Below are 23153 nucleotides of genomic sequence, written 5' to 3' on the forward strand. Positions count from 1 at the left end.
TCTCCCGCGTCTGCGAGGTAGCGCAAGGAAACAGACGAAAGAAATGGCCCAACCCCCCCCCCCCCCATACACATGTACATACACACGTCCACACACGCAAATATACATACCTACACAGCTTTCCATGGTTTACCCCGGACGCTTCACATGCCTTGATTCAATCCACTGACAGCACGTCAACCCCTGTATACCACATCGCTCCAATTCACTCTATTTCTTGCCCTCCTTTCACCCTCCTGCATGTTCAGGCCCCGATCACACAAAATCCTTTTCACTCCATCTTTCCACCTCCAATTTGGTCTCCCTCTTCTCCTCGTTCCCTCCACCTCCGACACATATATCCTCTTGGTCAATCTTTCCTCACTCATTCTCTCCATGTGCCCAAACCATTTCAAAACACCCTCTTCTGCTCTCTCAACCACGCTCTTTTTATTTCCACACATCTCTCTTACCCTTACGTTACTTACTCGATCAAACCACCTCACACCACACATTGTCCTCAAACATCTCATTTCCAGCACATCCATCCTCCTGCGCACAACTCTATCCATAGCCCACGCCTCGCAACCATACAACATTGTTGGAACCACTATTCCTTCAAACATACCCATTTTTGCTTTCCGGGATAATGTTCTCGACTTCCACACATTCTTCAAGGCTCCCAAAATTTTCGCCCCCTCCCCCACCCTATGATCCACTTCCGCTTCCATGGTTCCATCCGCTGACAGATCCACTCCCAGATATCTAAAACACTTCACTTCCTCCAGTTTTTCTCCATTCAAACTCACCTCCCAATTGACTTGACCCTCAACCCTACTGTACCTAATAACCTTGCTCTTATTCACATTTACTCTTAACTTTCTTCTTCCACACACTTTACCAAACTCCGTCACCAGCTTCTGCAGTTTCTCACATGAATCCGCCACCAGCGCTGTATCATCAGCGAACAACAACTGACTCACTTCCCAAGCTCTCTCATCCCCAACAGACTTCATACTTGCCCCTCTTTCCAAAACTCTTGCATTTACCTCCCTAACAACCCCATCCATAAACAAATTAAACAACCATGGAGACATCACACACCCCTGCCGCAAACCTACATTCACTGAGAACCAATCACTTTCCTCTCTTCCTACACGTACACATGCCATACATCCTCGATAAAAACTTTTCACTGCTTCTAACAACTTGCCTCCCACACCATATATTCTTAATACCTTCCACAGAGCATCTCTATATATATATATATATATCATTATACTTTGTCGCTGTTTCCCGCGTTAGCCAGGTAGCGCAAGGAAACATACGAAAGAATGGCCCAACCCACCCACATACACATGTATATACATACACGTCCACACACGCACATATACATATCTATACATCTCAACGTATACATATATATATATATATATATATATATATATATACGCACACAGACATATACATATATACACATGAACATAATTCATTGTCCAAAACAATCACATGTTTACCAAATGGCGTCCTAGCTTCGTCTCTCCGATGTATATCAACTGACTTCTATTTCTCTCTTGTGTCCCCACAGATGATGTGATTATTACACGAAAGTGCACTTGGGAACTTATCGTGTTTCATTTTCCCCGTGGACTCATAGGAATATATATATATATATATATATATATATATATATATATATATATATATATATATATATATATATATATATTTTTTTTTTTTTTTTGCTTTGTCGCTGTCTCCCGCGTTTGCGAGGTAGCGCAAGGAAACAGACGAAAGAAATGGCCCAACCCACCCCCATACACATGTATATACATACGTCCACACACGCAAATATACATACCTACACAGCTTTCCATGGTTTACCCCAGACGCTTCACATGCCCTGATTCAATCCACTGACAGCACGTCAACCCCGGTATACCACATCGATCCAATTTACTCTATTCCTTGCCCTCCTTTCACCCTCCTGCATGTTCAGGCCCCGATCACACAAAATCTTTTTCACTCCATCTTTCCACCTCCAATTTGGTGTCCCACTTCTCCTCGTTCCCTCCACCTCCGACACATATATCCTCTTGGTCAATCTTTCCTCACTCATTCTCTCCATGTGCCCAAACCACTTCAAAACACCCTCTTCTGCTCTCTCAACCACGCTCTTTTTATTTCCACACATCTCTCTTACCCTTACGTTACTTACTCGATCAAACCACCTCACACCACACATTGTCCCAAACATCTCATTTCCAGCACATCCATCCTCCTGCGCACAACTCTATCCATAGCCCACGCCTCGCAACCATACAACATTGTTGGAACCACTATTCCTTCAAACATACCCATTTTTGCTTTCCGAGATAATGATCTCGACTTCCACACATTCTTCAAGGCTCCCAGAATCTTCGCCCCCTCCCCCACCCTATGATCACTTCCGCTTCCATGGTTCCATCCGCTGCCAGATCCACTCCCAGATATCTAAAACACTTTACTTCCTCCAGTTTTTCTCCATTCAAACTTACCTCCCAATTGACTTGACCCTCAGACCCACTGTACCTAATTACCTTGCCCTTATTCACATTTACTCTTAACTTTCTTCTTTCACACACTTTACCAAACTCAGTCACCAGCTTCTGCAGTTTCTCACATGAATCAGCCACAAGCGCTGTATCATCAGCGAACAACAACTGACTCACTTCCCAAGCTCTCTCATCCCCAACAGACTTCATACTTGCCCCTCTTTCCAAAACTCTTGCATTCACCTCCCTAACAACCCCATCCATAAACAAATTAAACAACCATGGAGACATCACACACCCCTGCCGCAATCCTACATTCACTGAGAACCAATCACTTTCCTCTCTTGCTACACGTACACATGCCTTACATCCTCGATAAAAACTTTTCACTGCTTCTAACAATATATATATATATATATATATATATATATATATATATATATATATATATATATATATATATATATATATATATATTACTAAAATTACTAAAGGATACCTCACCTTCTAATGCAATTTGGTTTAGGTATGTAGATGATGTTCTTTGTGTCTGGCCAACAAATGAAAATCTACAAATATTTCTCCCCTTACTTAACAGTTTAGTACCTTCCATCAAATTTACTGTAGAAAATGAAAATAATGGTATGTTACCATTCCTAGATTGCATGATCCATAGACAAGGAAACAAGTTTAAGTTTAGCATATACAGAAAACCCACCAATGTATGTTCATATATCCATTACTACTCATCTCAACATGACAGAGTTAAATTATCATCATTTCAATCTATGTTCCTTAGGGCATTACGTATTTGCAGTCCAGAGTTTATTGATGATGAGTTTGAGAAGATATATTCTATTGGATCTAAGTTAAAGTACCCTAGATCTTTCATTGATAAATCCCTTAAGTTAGCAAAGAAATCATTTTATAGAGTTAAGCCCAAACCTCCCATTGACACCAAGAATCTTTTAGTTCTCCCTTTTAATAATAATTTCACTTTGCTACCCATGTTGCTTAAATCCTTTAATGTAAATGTTGCCTTTAGCAACAATAATACTATAAAGAATATCTTAATCAGGAATTCACCAGAAAATTCTTTTGGTTGCATCTATAAAGTGCCTTGTGGAAACTGTGATAAAGCTTATGTTGGTCAGACTGGTATGGATCTTTCTGTTAGACTTAAGCAACATAAATATAGTATAAGAACTGGACAAGAATCAAATGCCTTGTTTAATCATGTTAAAAACTATTATCATTGTATTGACTGGAGTAACGCAATCTCAGTTATTAACTCTATTACCAAGAGAAATATCACTGAATCTTCTATTACTGAATACACAAAGAATCATAATCTTAATATTAGTGATGGTCTATACAAATTAGATAACTTTATTGTTGATAAGATTTGTAAAATGATAAGTTTATGAACGCTCGTTGCATGTTTTGGACAATAACATGTTTACCAAATGGCGTTCTAGCTTCGTCTCTTTGATGTATATCAGCTGACTTATATTTCTCTCTTGTGTCTCCCATGATGATGTGATTACTACACGAAAGTGCACTTGGGAACTTTTCGTGTTTCATTTTCCCGTGGACTCATGGGAATATATATATATATATATATATATATATATATATATATATATATATATATATATATATATATATATATATATATATATATATGTATATATATATATATATATATATATATATATTTTTTTTTAAATTATACTTTGTCGCTGTTTCTTACATTTTTCATATGTATATATATGTATGTGTGTGTGTGTGTATATGTGCGTATGTATGTGTATGTGTGTGTATGTGTATATGTATATATATATGTATATTATCCCTGGGGATAGGGGTGAAAGAATACTTCCCACGTATTCCTCGCGTGTCGTAGAAAGCGACTAGAGGGGACGGGAGCGGGGGGCCAGAAATCCCCCCCTCCTTGTATTAACTTTCTAAAATGGGAAACAGAAGAAGGAGTCACGCGGGGAGTGCTCATCCTCCTCGAAGGCTCAGAGTGGGGTGCCTAAATGTGTGTGGATGTAACCAAGATGTGAAAAAAGGAGAGATAGGTAGTATGTTTGAGGAAAGGAACCTGGATGTTTTGGCTCTGAGTGAAACGAAGCTCAAGGGTAAAGGGGAAGAGTGGTTTGGGAATGTCTGGGGAGTAAAGTCAGGGGTTAGTGAGAGGACAAGAGCAAGGGAAGGAGTAGCAATACTCCTGAAACAGGAGTTGTGGGAGTATGTGATAGAGTGTAAGAAAGTAAATTCTCGATTAATATGGGTAAAACTGAAAGTTGATGGAGAGAGGTGGGTGATTATTGGTGCATATGCACCTGGGCATGAGAAGAAAGATCATGAGAGGCAAGTGTTTTGGGAGCAGCTGAATGAGTGTGTTAGTGGTTTTGATGCACGAGACCGGGTTATAGTGATGGGTGATTTGAATGCAAAGGTGAGTAATGTGGCAGTTGAGGGAATAATTGGTATACATGGGGTGTTCAGTGTTGTAAATGGAAATGGTGAAGAGCTTGTAGATTTATGTGCTGAAAAAGGACTGATGATTGGGAATACCTGGTTTAAAAAGCGAGATATACATAAGTATACTTATGTAAGTAGGAGAGATGGCCAGAGAGCGTTATTGGATTACGTGTTAATTGACAGGCGTGCGAAAGAGAGACTTTTGGATGTTAATGTGCTGAGAGGTGCAACTGGAGGGATGTCTGATCATTATCTTGTGGAGGCTAAGGTGAAGATTTGTATGGGTTTTCAGAAAAGAAGAGTGAATGTTGGGGTGAAGAGGGTGGTGAGAGTAAGTGAGCTTGAGAAGGAGACCTGTGTGAGGAAGTACCAGGAGAGACTGAGTACAGAATGGAAAAAGGTGAGAACAATGGAAGCAAGGGGAGTGGGGGAGGAATGGGATGTATTTAGGGAATCAGTGATGGATTGCGCAAAAGATGCTTGTGGCATGAGAAGAGTGGGAGGTGGGTTGATTAGAAAGGGTAGTGAGTGGTGGGATGAAGAAGTAAGAGTATTAGTGAAAGAGAAGAGAGAGGCATTTGGACGATTTTTGCAGGGAAAAAATGCAATTGAGTGGTAGATGTATAAAAGAAAGAGACAGGAGGTCAAGAGAAAGGTGCAAGAGGTGAAAAAAAGGGCAAATGAGAGTTGGGGTGAGAGAGTATCATTAAATTTTAGGGAGAATAAAAAGATGTTCTGGTAGGAGGTAAATAAAGTGCGTAAGACAAGGGAGCAAATGGGAACTTCAGTGAAGGGCGCAAATGGGGAGGTGATAACAAGTAGTGGTGATGTGAGAAGGAGATGGAGTGAGTATTTTGAAGGTTTGTTGAATGTGTTTGATGATAGAGTGGCAGATATAGGGTGTTTTGGTCGAGGTGGTGTGCAAAGTGAGAGGGTTAGGGAAAATGATTTGGTAAACAGAGAAGAGGTAGTGAAAGCTTTGCGGAAGATGAAAGCCGGCAAGGCAGCAGGTTTGGATGGTATTGCAGTGGAATTTATTAAAAAAGGGGGTGACTGTATTGTTGACTGGTTGGTAAGGTTATTTAATGTATGTATGACTCATGGTGAGGTGCCTGAGGATTGGCGGAATGCGTGCATAGTGCCATTGTACAAAGGCAAAGGGGATAAGAGTGAGTGCTCAAATTACAGAGGTATAAGTTTGTTGAGTATTCCTGGTAAATTATATGGGAGGGTATTGATTGAGAGGGTGAAGGCATGTACAGAGCATCAGATTGGGGAAGAGCAGTGTGGTTTCAGAAGTGGTAGAGGATGTGTGGATCAGGTGTTTGCTTTGAAGAATGTATGTGAGAAATACTTAGAAAAGCAAATGGATTTGTATGTAGCATTTATGGATCTGGAGAAGGCATATGATAGAGTTGATAGAGATGCTCTGTGGAAGGTATTAAGAATATATGGTGTGGGAGGCAAGTTGTTAGAAGCAGTGAAAAGTTTTTATCGAGGATGTAAGGCATGTGTACGTGTAGGAAGAGAGGAAAGTGATTGGTTCTCAGTGAATGTAGGTTTGCGGCAGGGGTGTGTGATGTCTCCATGGTTGTTTAATTTGTTTATGGATGGGGTTGTTAGGGAGGTAAATGCAAGAGTTTTGGAAAGAGGGGCAAGTATGAAGTCTGTTGGGGATGAGAGAGCTTGGGAAGTGAGTCAGTTGTTGTTCGCTGATGATACAGCGCTGGTGGCTGATTCATGTGAGAAACTGCAGAAGCTGGTGACTGAGTATGGTATAGTGTGTGGAAGAAGAAAGTTAAGAGTAAATGTGAATAAGAGCAAGGTTATTAGGTACAGTAGGGTTGAGGGTCAAGTCAATTGGGAGGTGAGTTTGAATGGAGAAAAACTGGAGGAAGTGAAGTGTTTTAGATATCTGGGAGTGGATCTGGCAGCGGATGGAACCATGGAAGCGGAAGTGGATCATAGGGTGGGGGAGGGGGCGAAAATTCTGGGGGCCTTGAAGAATGTGTGGAAGTCGAGAACATTATCTCGGAAAGCAAAAATGGGTATGTTTGAAGGAATAGTGGTTCCAACAATGTTGTATGGTTGCGAGACGTGGGCTATGGATAGAGTTGTGCGCAGGAGGATGGATGTGCTGGAAATGAGATGTTTGAGGACAACGTGTGGTGTGAGGTGGTTTGATCGAGTGAGTAACGTAAGGGTAAGAGAGATGTGTGGAAATAAAAAGAGCGTGGTTGAGAGAGCAGAAGAGGGTGTTTTGAAGTGGTTTGGGCACATGGAGAGGATGAGTGAGGAAAGATTGACCAAGAGGATATATGTGTCGGAGGTGGAGGGAGCAAGGAGAAGAGGGAGACCAAATTGGAGGTGGAAAGATGGAGTGAAAAAGATTTTGTGTGATCGGGGCCTGAACATGCAGGAGGGTGAAAGGAGGGCAAGGAATAGAGTGAATTGGAGCGATGTGGTATACCGGGGTTGACGTGCTGTCAGTGGATTGAATCAAGGCATGTGAAGCGTCTGGGGTAAGCCATGGAAAGCTGTGTAGGTATGTATATTTGCGTGTGTGGAAGTATGTAATATACATGTGTATGGGGGGGTTGGGCCATTTCTTTCGTCTGTTTCCTTGCGCTACCTCGCAAACGCGGGAGACAGCGACAAAGTATAATAAAATATAATAAAATAAATATATATATATATATGTGTGTGTGTGTGTGTGTGTGTGTGTGTGTGTGTGTGTGTGTGTGTGGGTGGATGGGTTGGGCCATTTTTTCGTCTGTTTCCTTGAGCTACCTTGCTAACGCGGGAGACGGCGATTAAGTACAAAAAAAAAGAAAGAAAAGAAAAAAAAAAGATATATATATATATATATATATATATATATACATATATATATATATATATATATATATATATATCTTGCTTATGTGTACTTACCTATTTGCATAGTATGTGGAGGGAGTTCGCTGGTAGGAACCCATCTCTCAAACGTTGTTTGCAACCATGCAATTGATTTACTGCCGTCCGCATCCACTTTTATTAGCTGGTTTATCTCTTTCATCGCCTTCTCTTGTGATGATAATGTGCTAAGTACTTTACATATTTAACAAGTGCCTTGCTTAATTTCATGTTATGGTCTCTGGTTGTTGATTCTTTACATCTTTCATAGAACTGTTCATTGGTGACTTCATCTAACTATTCAAAACTTGAAGGTTGTGATCAAGTCACGACTTATTCTTGATGGGAAAATCTATTTCTGTTGCATTAACATATCATAGATGGCGGTGCGACGGAACGCTGAGAGCTAACACAGCGGACAGTCATTTCGCCTTTTCACTCATCTCTAACATTCAAGTTATTCAGCAAAAATACTAAAACAAAAATTTCACGATTGCACAGTACATGTAGTAACTGTAACCAGCTATGGTGCCGCTTCAACTGTATTGCAGGAAACACTTCTCCAAGCGAGGTTCGTGGAGGTCATGAGGTTGACCCCCAGCCAAGCTGCATTAAGGTCAACATTATGCGGACCTGCCGCAATCACCAGCCTCTTGTGCACCTACATACTTTTCTTAATCCATGGGCCAAATTCCAGCTACCTCGACAAGGTGAGTAGCGTTCTCCTCTGTCGACCAAAACAATGTTCCTACTTTCCATGCTTTGACCTCTTTAATGTCTCCTCTTTCAGTCCTATAATCAGTCCAGGAGAGGTCCTTATGTAAGAATCCTCTACCTTCGTTTCTTGTCGTGGCTCCCCATCACGTAGTATCACAATTTTGTTACGTTTTCACCGCAAGTCCTCACGCTTACGGTTAGCCGAGCCCAACTTTGTTGTCAGTCGCTCGTTAGGTTATACATTGTGTCATCAATAACAGTTTTTGTTCAGAAATTTGCTCGTCTCATTTCAGCAAGCATGATACCGAACAAAAATAAAGAAAAAAAAATTCTAACCGTAGTTACCATACCTAACCTATGTTAAGTTTGTTCATTCTTAACTGTTTTACATCTATATATCCAGGTAGCCGCAGCAACGATGGTAGTGTAAATATTCTGCTACTTGCGTATGAAGACACGTACCTATTGCTCTCCCATATCACTGAAAAACCTACTAAAGACAACTATGACATCATTGCCACCAATGTGACCAGCGGCGTGCCTGCTTTATGCACTTTACTCACCAGACCTTGTAATAACAACGAGTTACCTAAGGTAATGTAGGCTTGATATAATATGTTTAATTCTGATAAAAACGACACGTCCTAAGCTCGGCTAACATACACATGATCTTCTTACATCTTGAATAACAGTAGTGCCTCCCTTACCTGGTGACAAGCATTAGGTACCAAGAAATTCATTGATCTCTATCAGAAATTTAAACACTAGCTACAGAGTCAGAACCATGCCTATGAAGGAGCGTATATACGAAGGGGTTATTAAGTTATTCCTAAACATCAAAGATTCGAAGCATCATTATTCCGAAACAAAAAATCGCACCAAATAGTCTGAAATTAGGGAAACATGCCTACACAGGTTGGGTAAGATTAAGCAATGTTTCCAAAATCTTAGTCATCTTAGTTCCATTTTTGGTTTTTTGAAATCATGATGCTTGGGAGCGCATGGTTAACCCGAGACGAAATATCTGTTTTCGGCAATGTAATGTAATGAGTTTCAAGCAACTTAAATGACAAATGTATGACAAATGACAAAAAATGTCTTGAAAGTGGGTAAGATTATGGGGGCGGGGGGGGGGGGGGAACGCAATCGCACTAACATAATCTAAAATAAATGAATACATAATACTTGAGAACTTTAAATGTATGGAAAACAGGAAGTGGCCTAAGCAAAAATCCGAACTGCTCAAAGCACCTAAAAAATTCATTAAAAATTGTCTTTGTTGGCTTTAACATTCCTAAACACTACAAGGTGGTGGCCCTCTCACAAAAACATTAAAAAAAGTAGTATCCAAAATATACGACAAATACTAACAACTTTTCTCTCAAAAAGTAGGTTAATTATGGATCATATGCATAGAGTGTACGTGGTCTTAGAATCTTACTGGAAATTGGACCTGAAGGAAGACTCGGTTGGCAGTAATAGTCTGCCGTTGACGGCTTTAATGAGCCTGGCAGTATATAACATAAAGCCCAAGTAACTAAACCACCTAGGATAGTCTGATAAAAATAAATTGTAATACAACTCACCTTATAGAAACTGATGATAATTAAGACGAAATAGGTCATCACCTTAATCTGGAGAGGCTATCTTATACTAGTCCTGCTACGCTACTACCTTGCACAGTTTCAGTGAACTGGGCATGGCCAGTGGATATTGACACCGTCATTAGTCATTTCAGAATACACTATAAAACGAAAGTTAAGGTCTGAGAGGGGAGGATTTCCAGCCCCCCCCCCCCCCCCCCCCTCTCTCTCTCTCTCTCTCTTCCCTTTTAGTCGCCTTCTACGACACGCAGGGAATACGTGGGAAGTATTCTTTCTCCCCTATCTCCAGGGATATATATATATATATATATATATATATATATATATATATATATATATATATATATATATATATATATATTTTTTTTTTTTTTATACTTTGTCGCTGTCTCCCGCGTTTGCGAGGTAGCGCAAGGAAACAGACGAAAGAAATGGCCCAACCCCCCCCCCCCCCCATACACATGTACATACACACGTCCACACACGCAAATATACATACCTACACAGCTTTCCATGGTTTACCCCAGACGCTTCACATGCCCCGACTCAATCCACTGACAGCACGTCAACCCCTGTATACCACATCGCTCCAATTCACTCTATTCCTTGCCCTCCTTTCACCCTCCTGCATGTTCAGGCCCCGATCACACAAAATCTTTTTCACTCCATCTTTCCACCTCCAATTTGGTCTCCCTCTTCTCCTCGTTCCCTCCACCTCCGACACATATATCCTCTTGGTCAATCTTTCCTCACTCATTCTCTCCATGTGACCAAACCATTTCAAAACACCCTCTTCTGCTCTCTCAACCACGCTCTTTTTATTTCCACACATCTCTCTTACCCTTACGTTACTTACTCGATCAAACCACCTCACACCACACATTTTCCTCAAACATCTCATTTCCAGCACGTCCATCCTCCTGCGCACAACTCTATCCATAGCCCACGCCTCGCAACCATACAACATTGTTGGAACCACTATTCCTTCAAACATACCCATTTTTGCTTTCCGAGATAATGTTCTCGACTTCCACACATTTTTCAAGGCTCCCAAAATTTTCGCCCCCTCCCCCACCCTATGATCCACTTCCGCTTCCATGGTTCCATCCGCTGACAGATCCACTCCCAGATATCTAAAACACTTCACTTCCTCCAGTTTTTCTCCATTCAAACTCACCTCCCAATTGACTTGACCCTCAACCCTACTGTACCTAATAACCTTGCTCTTATTCACATTTACTCTTAACTTTCTTCTTCCACACACTTTACCAAACTCAGTCACCAGCTTCTGCAGTTTCTCACATGAATCAGCCACCAGCGCTGTATCATCAGCGAACAACAACTGACTCACTTCCCAAGCTCTCTCATCCCCAACAGACTTCATACTTGCCCCTCTTTCCAGGACTCTTGCATTTACCTCCCTAACAACCCCATCCATAAACAAATTAAACAACCATGGAGACATCACACACCCCTGCCGCAAACCTACATTCACTGAGAACCAATCACTTTCCTCTCTTCCTACACGTACACATGCCTTACATCCTCGATAAAAACTTTTCACTGCTTCTAACAACTTGCCTCCCACACCATATATTCTTAATACCTTCCACAGAGCATCTCTATCAACTCTATCATATGCCTTCTCCAGATCCATAAATGCTACATACAAATCCATTTGCTTTTCTAAGTATTTCTCACATACATTCTTCAAAGCAAACACCTGATCCACACATCCTCTACCACTTCTGAAACCGCACTGCTCTTCCCCAATCTGATGCTCTGTACATGCCTTCACCCTCTCAATCAATACCCTCCCATATAATTTACCAGGAATACTCAACAAACTTATACCTCTGTAATTTGAGCACTCACTCTTATCCCCTTTGCCTTTGTACAATGGCACTATGCACGCATTCCGCCAATCCTCAGGCACCTCACCATGAGTCATACATACATTAAATAACCTTACCAACCAGTCAACAATACAGTCACCCCCTTTTTTAATAAATTCCACTGCAATACCATCCAAACCTGCTGCCTTGCCAGCTTTCATCTTCCGCAAAGCTTTTACTACCTCTTCTCTGTTTACCAAATCATTTTCCCTAACCCTCTCACTTTGCACACCACCTCGACCAAAACACCCTATATCTGCCACTCTGTCATCAGACACATTCAACAAACCTTCAAAATACTCATTCCATATATATATATATATATATATATATATATATATATATATATATATATATATATATAGGGGAGAAAGAATACTTCCCACGTATTCCCTGCGTGTCGTAGAAGGCGACTAAAAGGGGAGGGAGCGGGGGCTGGAAATCCTCCCCTCATTCTTTTTTTTTAATTTTCCAAAAGAAGGAACAGAGAAGGGGGCCAGGTGAGGACATTCCCTCAAAGGCACTGTTCTCTGTTCTTAACGCTACCTCGCTAATGCGATATATATATATATATATATATATATATATATATATATATATATATATATATATATATATTTAATTTAATTTATTATACTTTGTCGCTGTCTCCCGCGTTAGCGAGGTAGCGCATGGAAACATACGAAAGGATGGCCCAACCCAGCCACATATATATACAAACACGTCCACACACACACACACATTATATATATATATATATATATATATATATATATATATATATATATATATATATATATATATATATATATATCCCTGGGGATAGGGGAGAAAGAATACTTCCCACGTATTCCCTGCATGTCGTAGAAGGCGACTAAAAGGGGAGGGAGCGGGTGGCTGGAAATCCTCCCCTCTCGCTTTTTTTTTTTTTTTAATTTTCCAAAAGAGGGAGCGGAGAAGGGGGCCAGGTGGGGATGTTCCCTCAGGCGCCCAGTCCTCTGTTTTCAACGCTACCTCGCTAATGCGGGAAATGGCGAATAGTATGAAAAGAAAAAAATATATATATACATATATATATATATATATATATATATATATATATATATATATATATATATATATATAGATAGATAGATAGATAGATAGATATATAATCCCTGGGGATAGGGGAGAAAGAATACTTCCCACATATTCCCTAACATATAATTTTCCAGGAATACTTAACAAACTTATACCTTTGTAATTAGAGCACTCACCTTTATCCCCTTTGCCTTTGTACAATGGCACTATGCATGCATTCCGCCAATCCTAAGGCACCTCATCATGTCATAAATATATTAATTATCCTTACCAACCAGACAACAACACAGTCATCCCTTTTGTAATAAATTCCACTGCAATACCATCCAAGCCCGCTGCCTTGCCGTCTTTCATCTTCAGCAAAACTTCTACTACCTCTTCTGTTTACCAAATCATTCTCCCTAAACCTCTCACAACACCTTGTCCTAAACACATTATAACTGCCACTCTATCATCTAACACATTCAACAAACCTTCAAAATACTCACTCCATCTCCTTCTCACATCACCACTGCTTGTTATCACCTTCCCATTAGCCCCCTTCACTGTTGTTCCCATTTGTTCTCTTGTTTTACGCACTTTATTTACCTCCCTCCAAAACATCTTTTTATTCTCCCTAAAATTTAATGATACTCTCACCCTAACTCTCATTTGCCCCTTTTCACCTCTCGCACCTTTCTCTTGACCTCCTGCCACTTTCATTTATACATCTCCCAGTCATTTGCACTATTTCCCTGCAAAATTCGTCCAAAAGCCTATCTCTTCTCTTCATTCCACCACTCACCACCCTCTCTAATCTGCCCACCTCCCACGCTTCTCATGCCACAAGCATCTTTTGCTCAAGCCATCACTGTTTCCCTAAATACATCCCATTCTTCACCCACTCCCCTTACGTCCTTTGTTCTCACCTTTTTCCATTCTGTAATCAGTCTCTCCTGGTACTTCCTCACACAAGTCTCTTTCCCAAGCTCACTTACTCTCACCACTCTCTTCACCACAACATTCTTCCGAAAACCTCTACAAATCTTCACCTTCACAAGATAGCGATCAGACATCCCTATAGTTGCACCTCTCAGCACAATAACATCCAAAAGTCCCCCTTTCACGCGCCTATCAATTAACACGTAATCCAATAACGCTCTCTGGCCATCTCTCCTACTTACATACCATACTTATGTGTGTCTCTCTTTTTTAACCAGGTATTCCCAATCACCAGTTCTTTTGCAGCATACAAATCTACAAGCTCTTCATCATTTCCATTTACAACACTGAACACCAGATCTTCCCCTTTACCCTTGAGCTTCGTTTCACTCAGAGCCAAAATATTCAGGTTCCTTTCCTCAAACATATTTCCTATCTCTCCTTTTTTCTCATCTGGTTACATTCATACACATTTCGACACCCCAATCTGAGCCTTTGAGTAGGACGAGCACTCCCTGCCTGACTCCTTCTGTTTCCCCTTTCAGAAAGTTAAAATACAAAGAGGGGAGGGTTTCTAGCCTCCCGCTCCCATCCCCTTTAGTCACCTTCTATGACACGTGAGGAATGCGTGGGAAGTATTCTTTCCCCCTATCCCAAGGGATATATATGTGTATATATATATATATATATATATATATATATATATATATATATATATATATATATATATATATATGTTCTGGACTTCCATACATTCTTCAAGGCTCCCAGAATTTTCGCCCCCTCCCCCACCCTATGATCCTCTTCCGCTTCCATGGTTCCATCCGCTGCCAGATCCACTCCCAGATATCTAAAACACTTCACTTCCTCCAGTTTTTCTCCATTCAAACTCACCTCCCAATTGACTTGACCCTCAACCCTACTGTACCTAATAACCTTGCTCTTATTCACATTTACTCTTAACTTTCTTCTTTCACACACTTTACCAAACTCAGTCACCAGCTTCTGCAGTTTCTCACATGAATCAGCCACCAGCGCTGTATCATCAGCGAACAACAACTGACTCGGAAAGCAAAAATGGGTATGTTTGAAGGAATAGTGGTTCCAACAATGTTGTATGGTTGCGAGGCGTGGGCTATGGATAGAGTTGTGCGCAGGAGGATGGATGTGCTGGAAATGAGATGTTTGAGGACAATGTGTGGTGTGAGGTGGTTTGATCGAGTAAGTAACGTAAGGGTAAGAGAGATGTGTGGAAATAAAAAGAGCGTGGTTGAGAGAGCAGAAGAGGGTGTTTTGAAATGGTTCGGGCACATGGAGAGAATGAGTGAGGAAAGATTGACCAAGAGAATATATGTGTCGGAGGTGGAGGGAACGAGGAGAAGAGGGAGACTAAATTGGAGGTGGAAAGATGGAGTGAAAAAGATTTTGTGTGATCGGGGTCTGAACATGCAGGAGGGTGAAAGGAGGGCAAGGAATAGAGTGAATTGGAGCGATGTGGTATACCGGGGTTGACGTGCTGTCAGTGGATTGAATCAAGGCATGTGAAGCGTCTGGGGTAAAAAAAAAAAAAAAAAAAAAAAAAAAAAATATATATATATATATATATTTATTCTTTTTTTTTTGCTTTGTCGCTGTCTCCCGCATTTGAGAGGTAGCGCAAGGAAACAGACGAAAGAAATGGCCCAACCCACCCCCATACACATGTATATACATACACGTCCACACACGCAAATATACATACCTACACAGCTTTCCATGGTTTACCCCAGACGCTTCACATGCCCTAATTCAATCCACTGACAGCACGTCAACCCCGGTATACCACATCGATCCAATTCACTCTATTCCTTGCCCTCCTTTCACCATCCTGCATGTTCAGGCCCCGATCACACAAAATCTTTTTCACTCCATCTTTCCACCTCCAATTTGGTGTCCCACTTCTCCTCGTTCCCTCCACCTCCGACACATATATCCTCTTGGTCAATCTTTCCTCACTCATTCTCTCCATGTGCCCAAACCATTTCAAAACACCCTCTTCTGCTCTCTCAACCATGCTCTTTTTATTTCCACACATCTCGCTTACCCTTACGTTACTTACTCGATCAAACCACCTCACACCACACATTGTCCTCAAACATCTCATTTCCAGCACATCCACCCTCCTGCGCACAACTCTATCCATAGCCCACGCCTCGCAACCATACAAAATTGTTGGAACCACTATTCCTTCAAACATACCCATTTTTGCTTTCCGAGATAGTGTTCTCGACTTACACACATTCTTCAAAGGCTCCCAGGATTTTCGCCCCCTCCCCCACCCTATGATCCACTTCCGCTTCCATGGTTCCATCTGCTGCCAGATCCACTCCCAGATATCTAAAACACTTTACTTCCTCCAGTTTTTCTCCATTCAAACTTACCTCCCAATTGACTTGACCCTCAACCCTACTGTACCTAATAACCTTGCTCTTATTCACATTTCCTCTTAACTTTCTTCTTTCACACACTTTACCAAACTCAGTCACCATATATATATGTGTGTGTGTGTTCAAGCCCTGATTGCTCAAAATCTTTTTCATTCCATCCTTCCACCTGCAATTTGGTCTACCGCTTCTCCTTCCCTCTACCTCTGACACATATATCCTCTTTGTCAATCTTTCCTCGCTCATTCTCTCTATGTGACCAAACCATTTCAACACACCCTATTCTGCTCTCTCAACCACACTCTTTTTATTACCACACATCTCTCTTACCCTTTCATTACTTACTCGATCAAACCACCTCACTCCACATATTGTCCTCACACATTTCATTTGCAACACATCCACCCTCCTCTCCTAAACCCTATCTATAGCCCATGCCTCACAAACATATAACATTGTTGGAACCACTATTCCTTCAAACATACCCATTTTTGCCCTCTGAGATAACGTTCTCGCCTTCCACACATTCTTCAATGCTCCCAGAACCTTTGTCCCCTACCGCACCCAATGACACTTCCGCTTCCATGGCTCCATCCGCTGTTAAGTCCATTCTCAGATATTTAAAACACTTCATTTCCTCTAATTTTTCTCCATTCAAACTTACCGCCTAATTTACTTGTACTTCAACCTTACTGAAACCAATAACTTTGCTCTTATTCACATTTACAGCTTTCTTCTTTCACACTCTTTACCAAACTGAGTCATCAACTTCTCACCCAAATCAGCCACCAGCGATGTATCATCAGCAAACAATTACTGACTCACTTCCCAATCCCTCTCATCCACAATAGACTGCATACATGCAAACTCTTGCATTCACCTCCCTAACAACCCTATCCACAAAAAATTCAAACAACCATGGAGACGTCATGCGCCACTGCCACAAACTAACATTAACTAGGAACCAATCACTTTCCTCTCTTCTTACTCGTACACATGCCTTACATCCTAGGTAAAAAACTTTTCAATGCTTCTAGCAACTTACCTCCCACACTATATACTCTTAAAACCTTCCACAAAGCATCTCTATCAACCCTATCACATGCCTTCTCCAGATCCATAAATGATACATACAAATCCATCTGTTTTCCTAAGTATTGCTCACATACAAAGTATTGCTCACATACATTCTTCAAAGGAAACACCTGATCCACACATCCTCTACCACTTCTGAAACCACACTACTCTTACCCAATCTGATGCTCTGTACATATCTTTACCCTCTCAATCAATACCCCCCCCCCATATAATTTCCCAGGAATACTCAGTAAACTTATGCCTTTGCAATTTGAACACTCACCTTTATCTCCTTTGCCTTTGCACAATGGCACTATGCATGCATTCCACCAATCCTCAGGCACTTCATCATGATCCATACTTACATTGAATATCCTTACCAACCAATCAAAAACACAGTCACCCCCTTTTCTAATAAATTCCACTGCAATACCATCCAAAGCCTTTCATCTTCCACAAAGCTCTCACGACCTCTTCTCTGTTTACCAAACCATTCTCCCTGACCCTCTGACTTAGCACAACACCTTGACTGAAACACCCTATATCTGCTACTCTATCATCAAACACATTCAGCAAACCTTGAAAATACTCACTTCATCACTACTTTTTATTACCTCCCCATTAGTCAGTCCCCTTCATCGATGTTCCCATTTGTTCTCTTGTCTTACACACTTTATTTATCTCCTTCCAAAACATCTTTTTACTCTCCCTAAAATTTAATGATACTCTCTCACCCTAACTTTCACATGCCCTCTTTTTCATCTCTTGCTGCTTTCTCTTGACCTCCTGCCACTTTCTTTTATACATCTCCCAGTCATTTGCACTACTTAACTGCAAAAATTGCTTAAACGCCTCTCCTCTTTCACTAACAATCTTACTTCTTCATCCCACCACTCACTACCCTTTCTAATCTGCCCACCTCTCATCTTTCTCATACCACAAGCATCTCTTGTGCAGGCCATGAGTGCTCTCCTAAATACATCCCATTCCTCACCCACTCCCCTTATGTCATATATCTTTCTTTGGCGTTAATGAGACAACTTGGTTTAGGTCTTCATTTGCCCTTACTGTCCCATCTAAAACAAAAAAGATATCTCTTTACACTGGCAATCTTTCTGTTTCCCTTCACAAAATTGATGCCTTTTCTCCTTTTCCATTAACAATCAGTCATCTGCCTTGACACTAGTTATATATTGTTTCCTTTGGCACTTGTCCTCGTGAGTTGAGGATTTGCTATATGGTTTTGCCCCTCCACAGAAATACCTGCCAGTGTTGTCATCCCACTGGCCAGCAGGAACTGGCCTGCATGTCTTCACTCACCTCCTCCAGCTTCACGCCTCCCGTAAGTAGCCACATATCACCATCCCTCTCCCATGTCATTGTATTACGCAAGTTTATTCACAATCTTTCTCAGCTACGTGTGTTGCAATTAGTTTGTCTCCATCAATTTTCAGCACATGTGAGTATACATAGATGGAATAATAACTTTATACCTTGATTACCATTGTGCTCATGGGGTAAAGAACCTAATATTATAAGGTCAGAACATTGCACTTTGCCAACAATTTTTGAAAACTGGAAGAAGCTGACAGTAAAGTCTCATGTCTCTTGTTTCTTACAATGTATATCATATAGTGCAGGTTGTGGGTAAGTTCCTCTTGGTCATCAGCATTACTTAACACTTGTGTTACACTTCATCATCACTGGTAATACATACAGTCTTTACATTCAATACAACTTCATATTAGTTGTGCATATTCAAAACAGTTACCTTATCCCAGTAACTTTTTCTCTCCCTTTAACGTTGTCATGGCTGGCATCTGGGATGGTGTAGGCAGGTTCCAGGCCTTTGACTATGGCCAGGCAAGAAACTTGGCAGAATATGGGAGGACATTTCCCCCGCCCTTCTCCCTAAGCCGTGTTAAGCTTCCCGTTGGGATCTTCTGGTCCGAGAACGACTGGATCGCAGAGCCTGTGGTGAGTCACCTCACTCAACATTCCCAGTAGACCAAGGCTGTTGTCAATGTGTACCTTTCACCCTGGGAGGAATCTTCAAACTAGAGAATAATTTTCATTTCCTACCAAATATCTGAGAAATTTCCTTCAGAATTAAGGCTCCTCATTTATAAAGTTGGAAGTAAGAAAGGATGAACGTTTTAAATGTGTGCATGTTATTACCTTTTTGTATTGCACTTGAACCTTTTTCTATCATACAAGTTTATAAACTTCTATATGCTATCCACTTTTACTATTTTCCCATTCAGTTTATTACATTCAATCACTATTCTTCAATTGAAAAATGTTCCTTGAAATCCAGTCTAACAAGTTTTCTCTTTCACTACACATTATGTCCTCTACTCTATCCCTTCATCTTTCCAAGAACTATCAGTTCTACATCAATCTGGTTTAAAATATAGATTGGTAAGTAAATCTAAGGCCTTTATCCTTTCCCTAGAACTCAGATTTCTTACTTCTGGTGCCATCTTTGTTAAAGTCTTCTGTGATTATCTAACTGTACTATTCGGGAGAATTTTACACTCATGGGGTCCAATTTTATATGAACAGAGTCCGTGTGTGTTAAGGGGAAAAGTTTAATGCTTGTGTTCCTCTGTCTCTTTATGTATGGATGAAGGCAAGCAAGTATGAATATGTACAGAGAGGTGGGCCAGGTGAGGATATTTCCTCAAAGGCCCAGTCCTCTGTTCTTAATGCTACCTTGCTAATGCGGGAAATAGCGAATAGTATAAAAAAAATATATACATATATATATATATATATATATATATATATATATATATATATATATATATATATATAATATATATATATATATATATATATATATATATATATATATATATATATATATATATTTTTTTTTTTTTTTTTTTTTTTTTGCTTTGTCGCTGTCTCCCGCGTTTGCGAGGTAGCGCAAGGAAACTGACGAAAGAAATGGCCCAACCCACCCCCATACACATGTATATACATACATCCACACACGCAAATATACATACCTACACAGCTTTCCATGGTTTACCCCAGACGCTTCACATGCCTTGATTCAATCCACTGACAGCACGTCAACCCCGGTATACCACATCGATCCAATTCACTCTATTCCTTGCCCTCCTTTCACCATCCTGCATGTTCAGGCCCCGATCACACAAAATCTTTTTCATTCCATCTTTCCACCTCCAATTTGGTCTCCCACTTCTCCTCGTTCCCTCCACCTCCGACACATATATCCTCTTGGTCAATCTTTCCTCACTCATTCTCTCCATGTGCCCAAACCATTTCAAAACACCCTCTTCTGCTCTCTCAACCACGCTCTTTTTATTTCCACACATCTCTCTTACCCTTACGTTACTTACTCGATCAAACCACCTCACACCACACATTGTCCTCAAACATCTCATTTCCAGCACATCCATCCTCCTGCGCACAACTCTATCCATAGCCCACGCCTCGCAACCATACAACATTGTTGGAACCACTATTCCTTCAAACGTACCCATTTTTGCTTTCCGAGATAATGTTCTCGACTTCCACACATTCTTCAAGGCTCCCAGGATTTTCGCCCCCTCCCCCACCCTATGATCCACTTCCGCTTCCATGGTTCCATCCGCTGCCAGATCCACTCCCAGATATCTAAAACACTTTACTTCCTCCAGTTTTTCTCCATTCAAACTTACCTCCGAATTGACTTGACCCTCAACCCTACTGTACCTATATATATATATATATATATATATATATATATATATATATATATATATATATATATACATATATATATATATATATATATATATATATATATATATATATATATATATATATATATATTTTTATATTCGCCATTTCCCGCGTTAGCAAGGTAGCGTTAAGAACAGAGGACTGAGCCTTTGAGGGAATATCCTCACCTGGCCTCCTTCTGTGTTCCTTCTTTTGGAAAATTAAAAACGAGAGGGGAGGATTTCCAGCCCCCCGCTCCCTTCCCTTTTAGTCGCCTTCTACGACACGCAGGGATTACGTGAGAAGTATTCTTTCTCCCCTATCCCCAGGGATATATATATAGAGAGAATACTTCCCACGTATTCCCTGTGTGTCGTAGAAGGCGACTAAAAGGGGAGGGAGCTGGTGGCTGGAAATCCTTTCCTCTCTTTTTTTTTTTTTTTTTTTTCTTTTTTTTTTAATTCTCCAAAAGAAGGAACAGAGAAGGGGGCCAGGTGAGGATATTCCCTCTAAGGCCCAGTCCTCTGTTCTTAACGCTACCTCGCTAATGCGGGAAATGGTGAATAGTATGAAAAAAAAAAAAAAAAAAAAAAAAAAATATATATATATATATATATATATATATATATATTTTTTTTTTTTTTTTTTTCATACTATTCGCCATTTCCCGCGATAGCGAGGTAGCGTTAAGAACAGAGGACTGGGCCTTTGAGGGAATATCCTCACCTGGCCCCCTTCTCTGTTCCTTCTTTTGGAAAATTAAAAAAAAACGAGAGGGGAGGATTTCCAGCCCCCCGCTCCCTTCCCTTTTAGTCGCCTTCTACGACACGCAGGGAATACGTGGGAAGTATTCTTAATCCCCTATCCCCAGGGATAAGTATATAAGGATATATATATATATATATATATATATATATATATATATATATATATATATATATATATATATATATATATATTCTCATGCCACAAGCATCTTTTGCGCAATCCATCACTGATTCCCTAAATACATCCCATTCCTCCCCCATTCCCCTTGCTTCCATTGTTCTCACCTTTTTCCATTCTGTACTCAGTCTCTCCTGGTACTTCCTCACACAAGTCTCCTTCCCAAGCTCACTTACTCTCACCACCCTCTTCACCCCAACATTCACTCTTCTTTTCTGAAAACCCATACAAATCTTCACCTTAGCCTCCACAAGATAATGATAATACATCCCTCCAGTTGCACCTCTCAGCACATTAATATCCAAAAGTCTCTCTTTCGCGCGCCTGTCAATTAACACGTAGTCAAAAAAAAAAAAAAAAAATGGCCAGAAAGCGTTTTTGGATTACGTGTTAATTGACAGGCGCTTGACACAGCTTTCCATGGTTTACCCCAGACGCTTCACATGCGATGATTCAATCCACTGACAGTACGTCAACCCCGGTATACCACATCGTTCCAATTCACTCTATTCCTTGCACGCCTTTCACCCTCCTGCATGTTCAGGCCCCGATCACTCAAAATCTTTTTCACTCCATCTTTCCACCTCCAATTTGGTCTCCCACTTCTCCTCGTTCCCTCCACCTCTGACACATATATCCTCTTGGTCAATCTTTCCCCACTCATTCTCTCCATGTGACCAAACCATTTCAAAACACCCTCTCCTGCTCTCAACCACACTCTTTTTATTTCCACACATCTCTCTCACCCTTACATTACTTACTCGATCAAACCACCTCACACCACATATTGTCTTCAAACATCTCATTTCCAGCACATCCACCCTCCTCCGCACAACTCTATCCATAGCCCACGCCTCG

The 23153-nt window shown here is 40.7% G+C and overlaps 1 protein-coding gene across 1 annotated transcript in view; it reads left to right on the top strand.

Annotated features, from left to right (window-relative positions):
- Positions 1 to 23153, top strand: part of LOC139756700 (lipase 3-like) — a 58007-nt gene that overhangs the window by 27128 nt on the left and 7726 nt on the right. Inside the window, exons 8-10 of the mRNA XM_071676366.1 lie at positions 8450 to 8608; positions 18873 to 18957; positions 19450 to 19592. Coding sequence (XP_071532467.1) covers positions 8450 to 8608; positions 18873 to 18957; positions 19450 to 19592 — 387 coding nt within the window. The remainder of the gene's footprint in view (positions 1 to 8449; positions 8609 to 18872; positions 18958 to 19449; positions 19593 to 23153) is intronic.

This window comes from Panulirus ornatus, chromosome 23 (assembly GCF_036320965.1).
Source record: "Panulirus ornatus isolate Po-2019 chromosome 23, ASM3632096v1, whole genome shotgun sequence".
In the NCBI taxonomy this organism is placed as follows: Eukaryota; Metazoa; Arthropoda; class Malacostraca; order Decapoda; family Palinuridae; genus Panulirus; species Panulirus ornatus.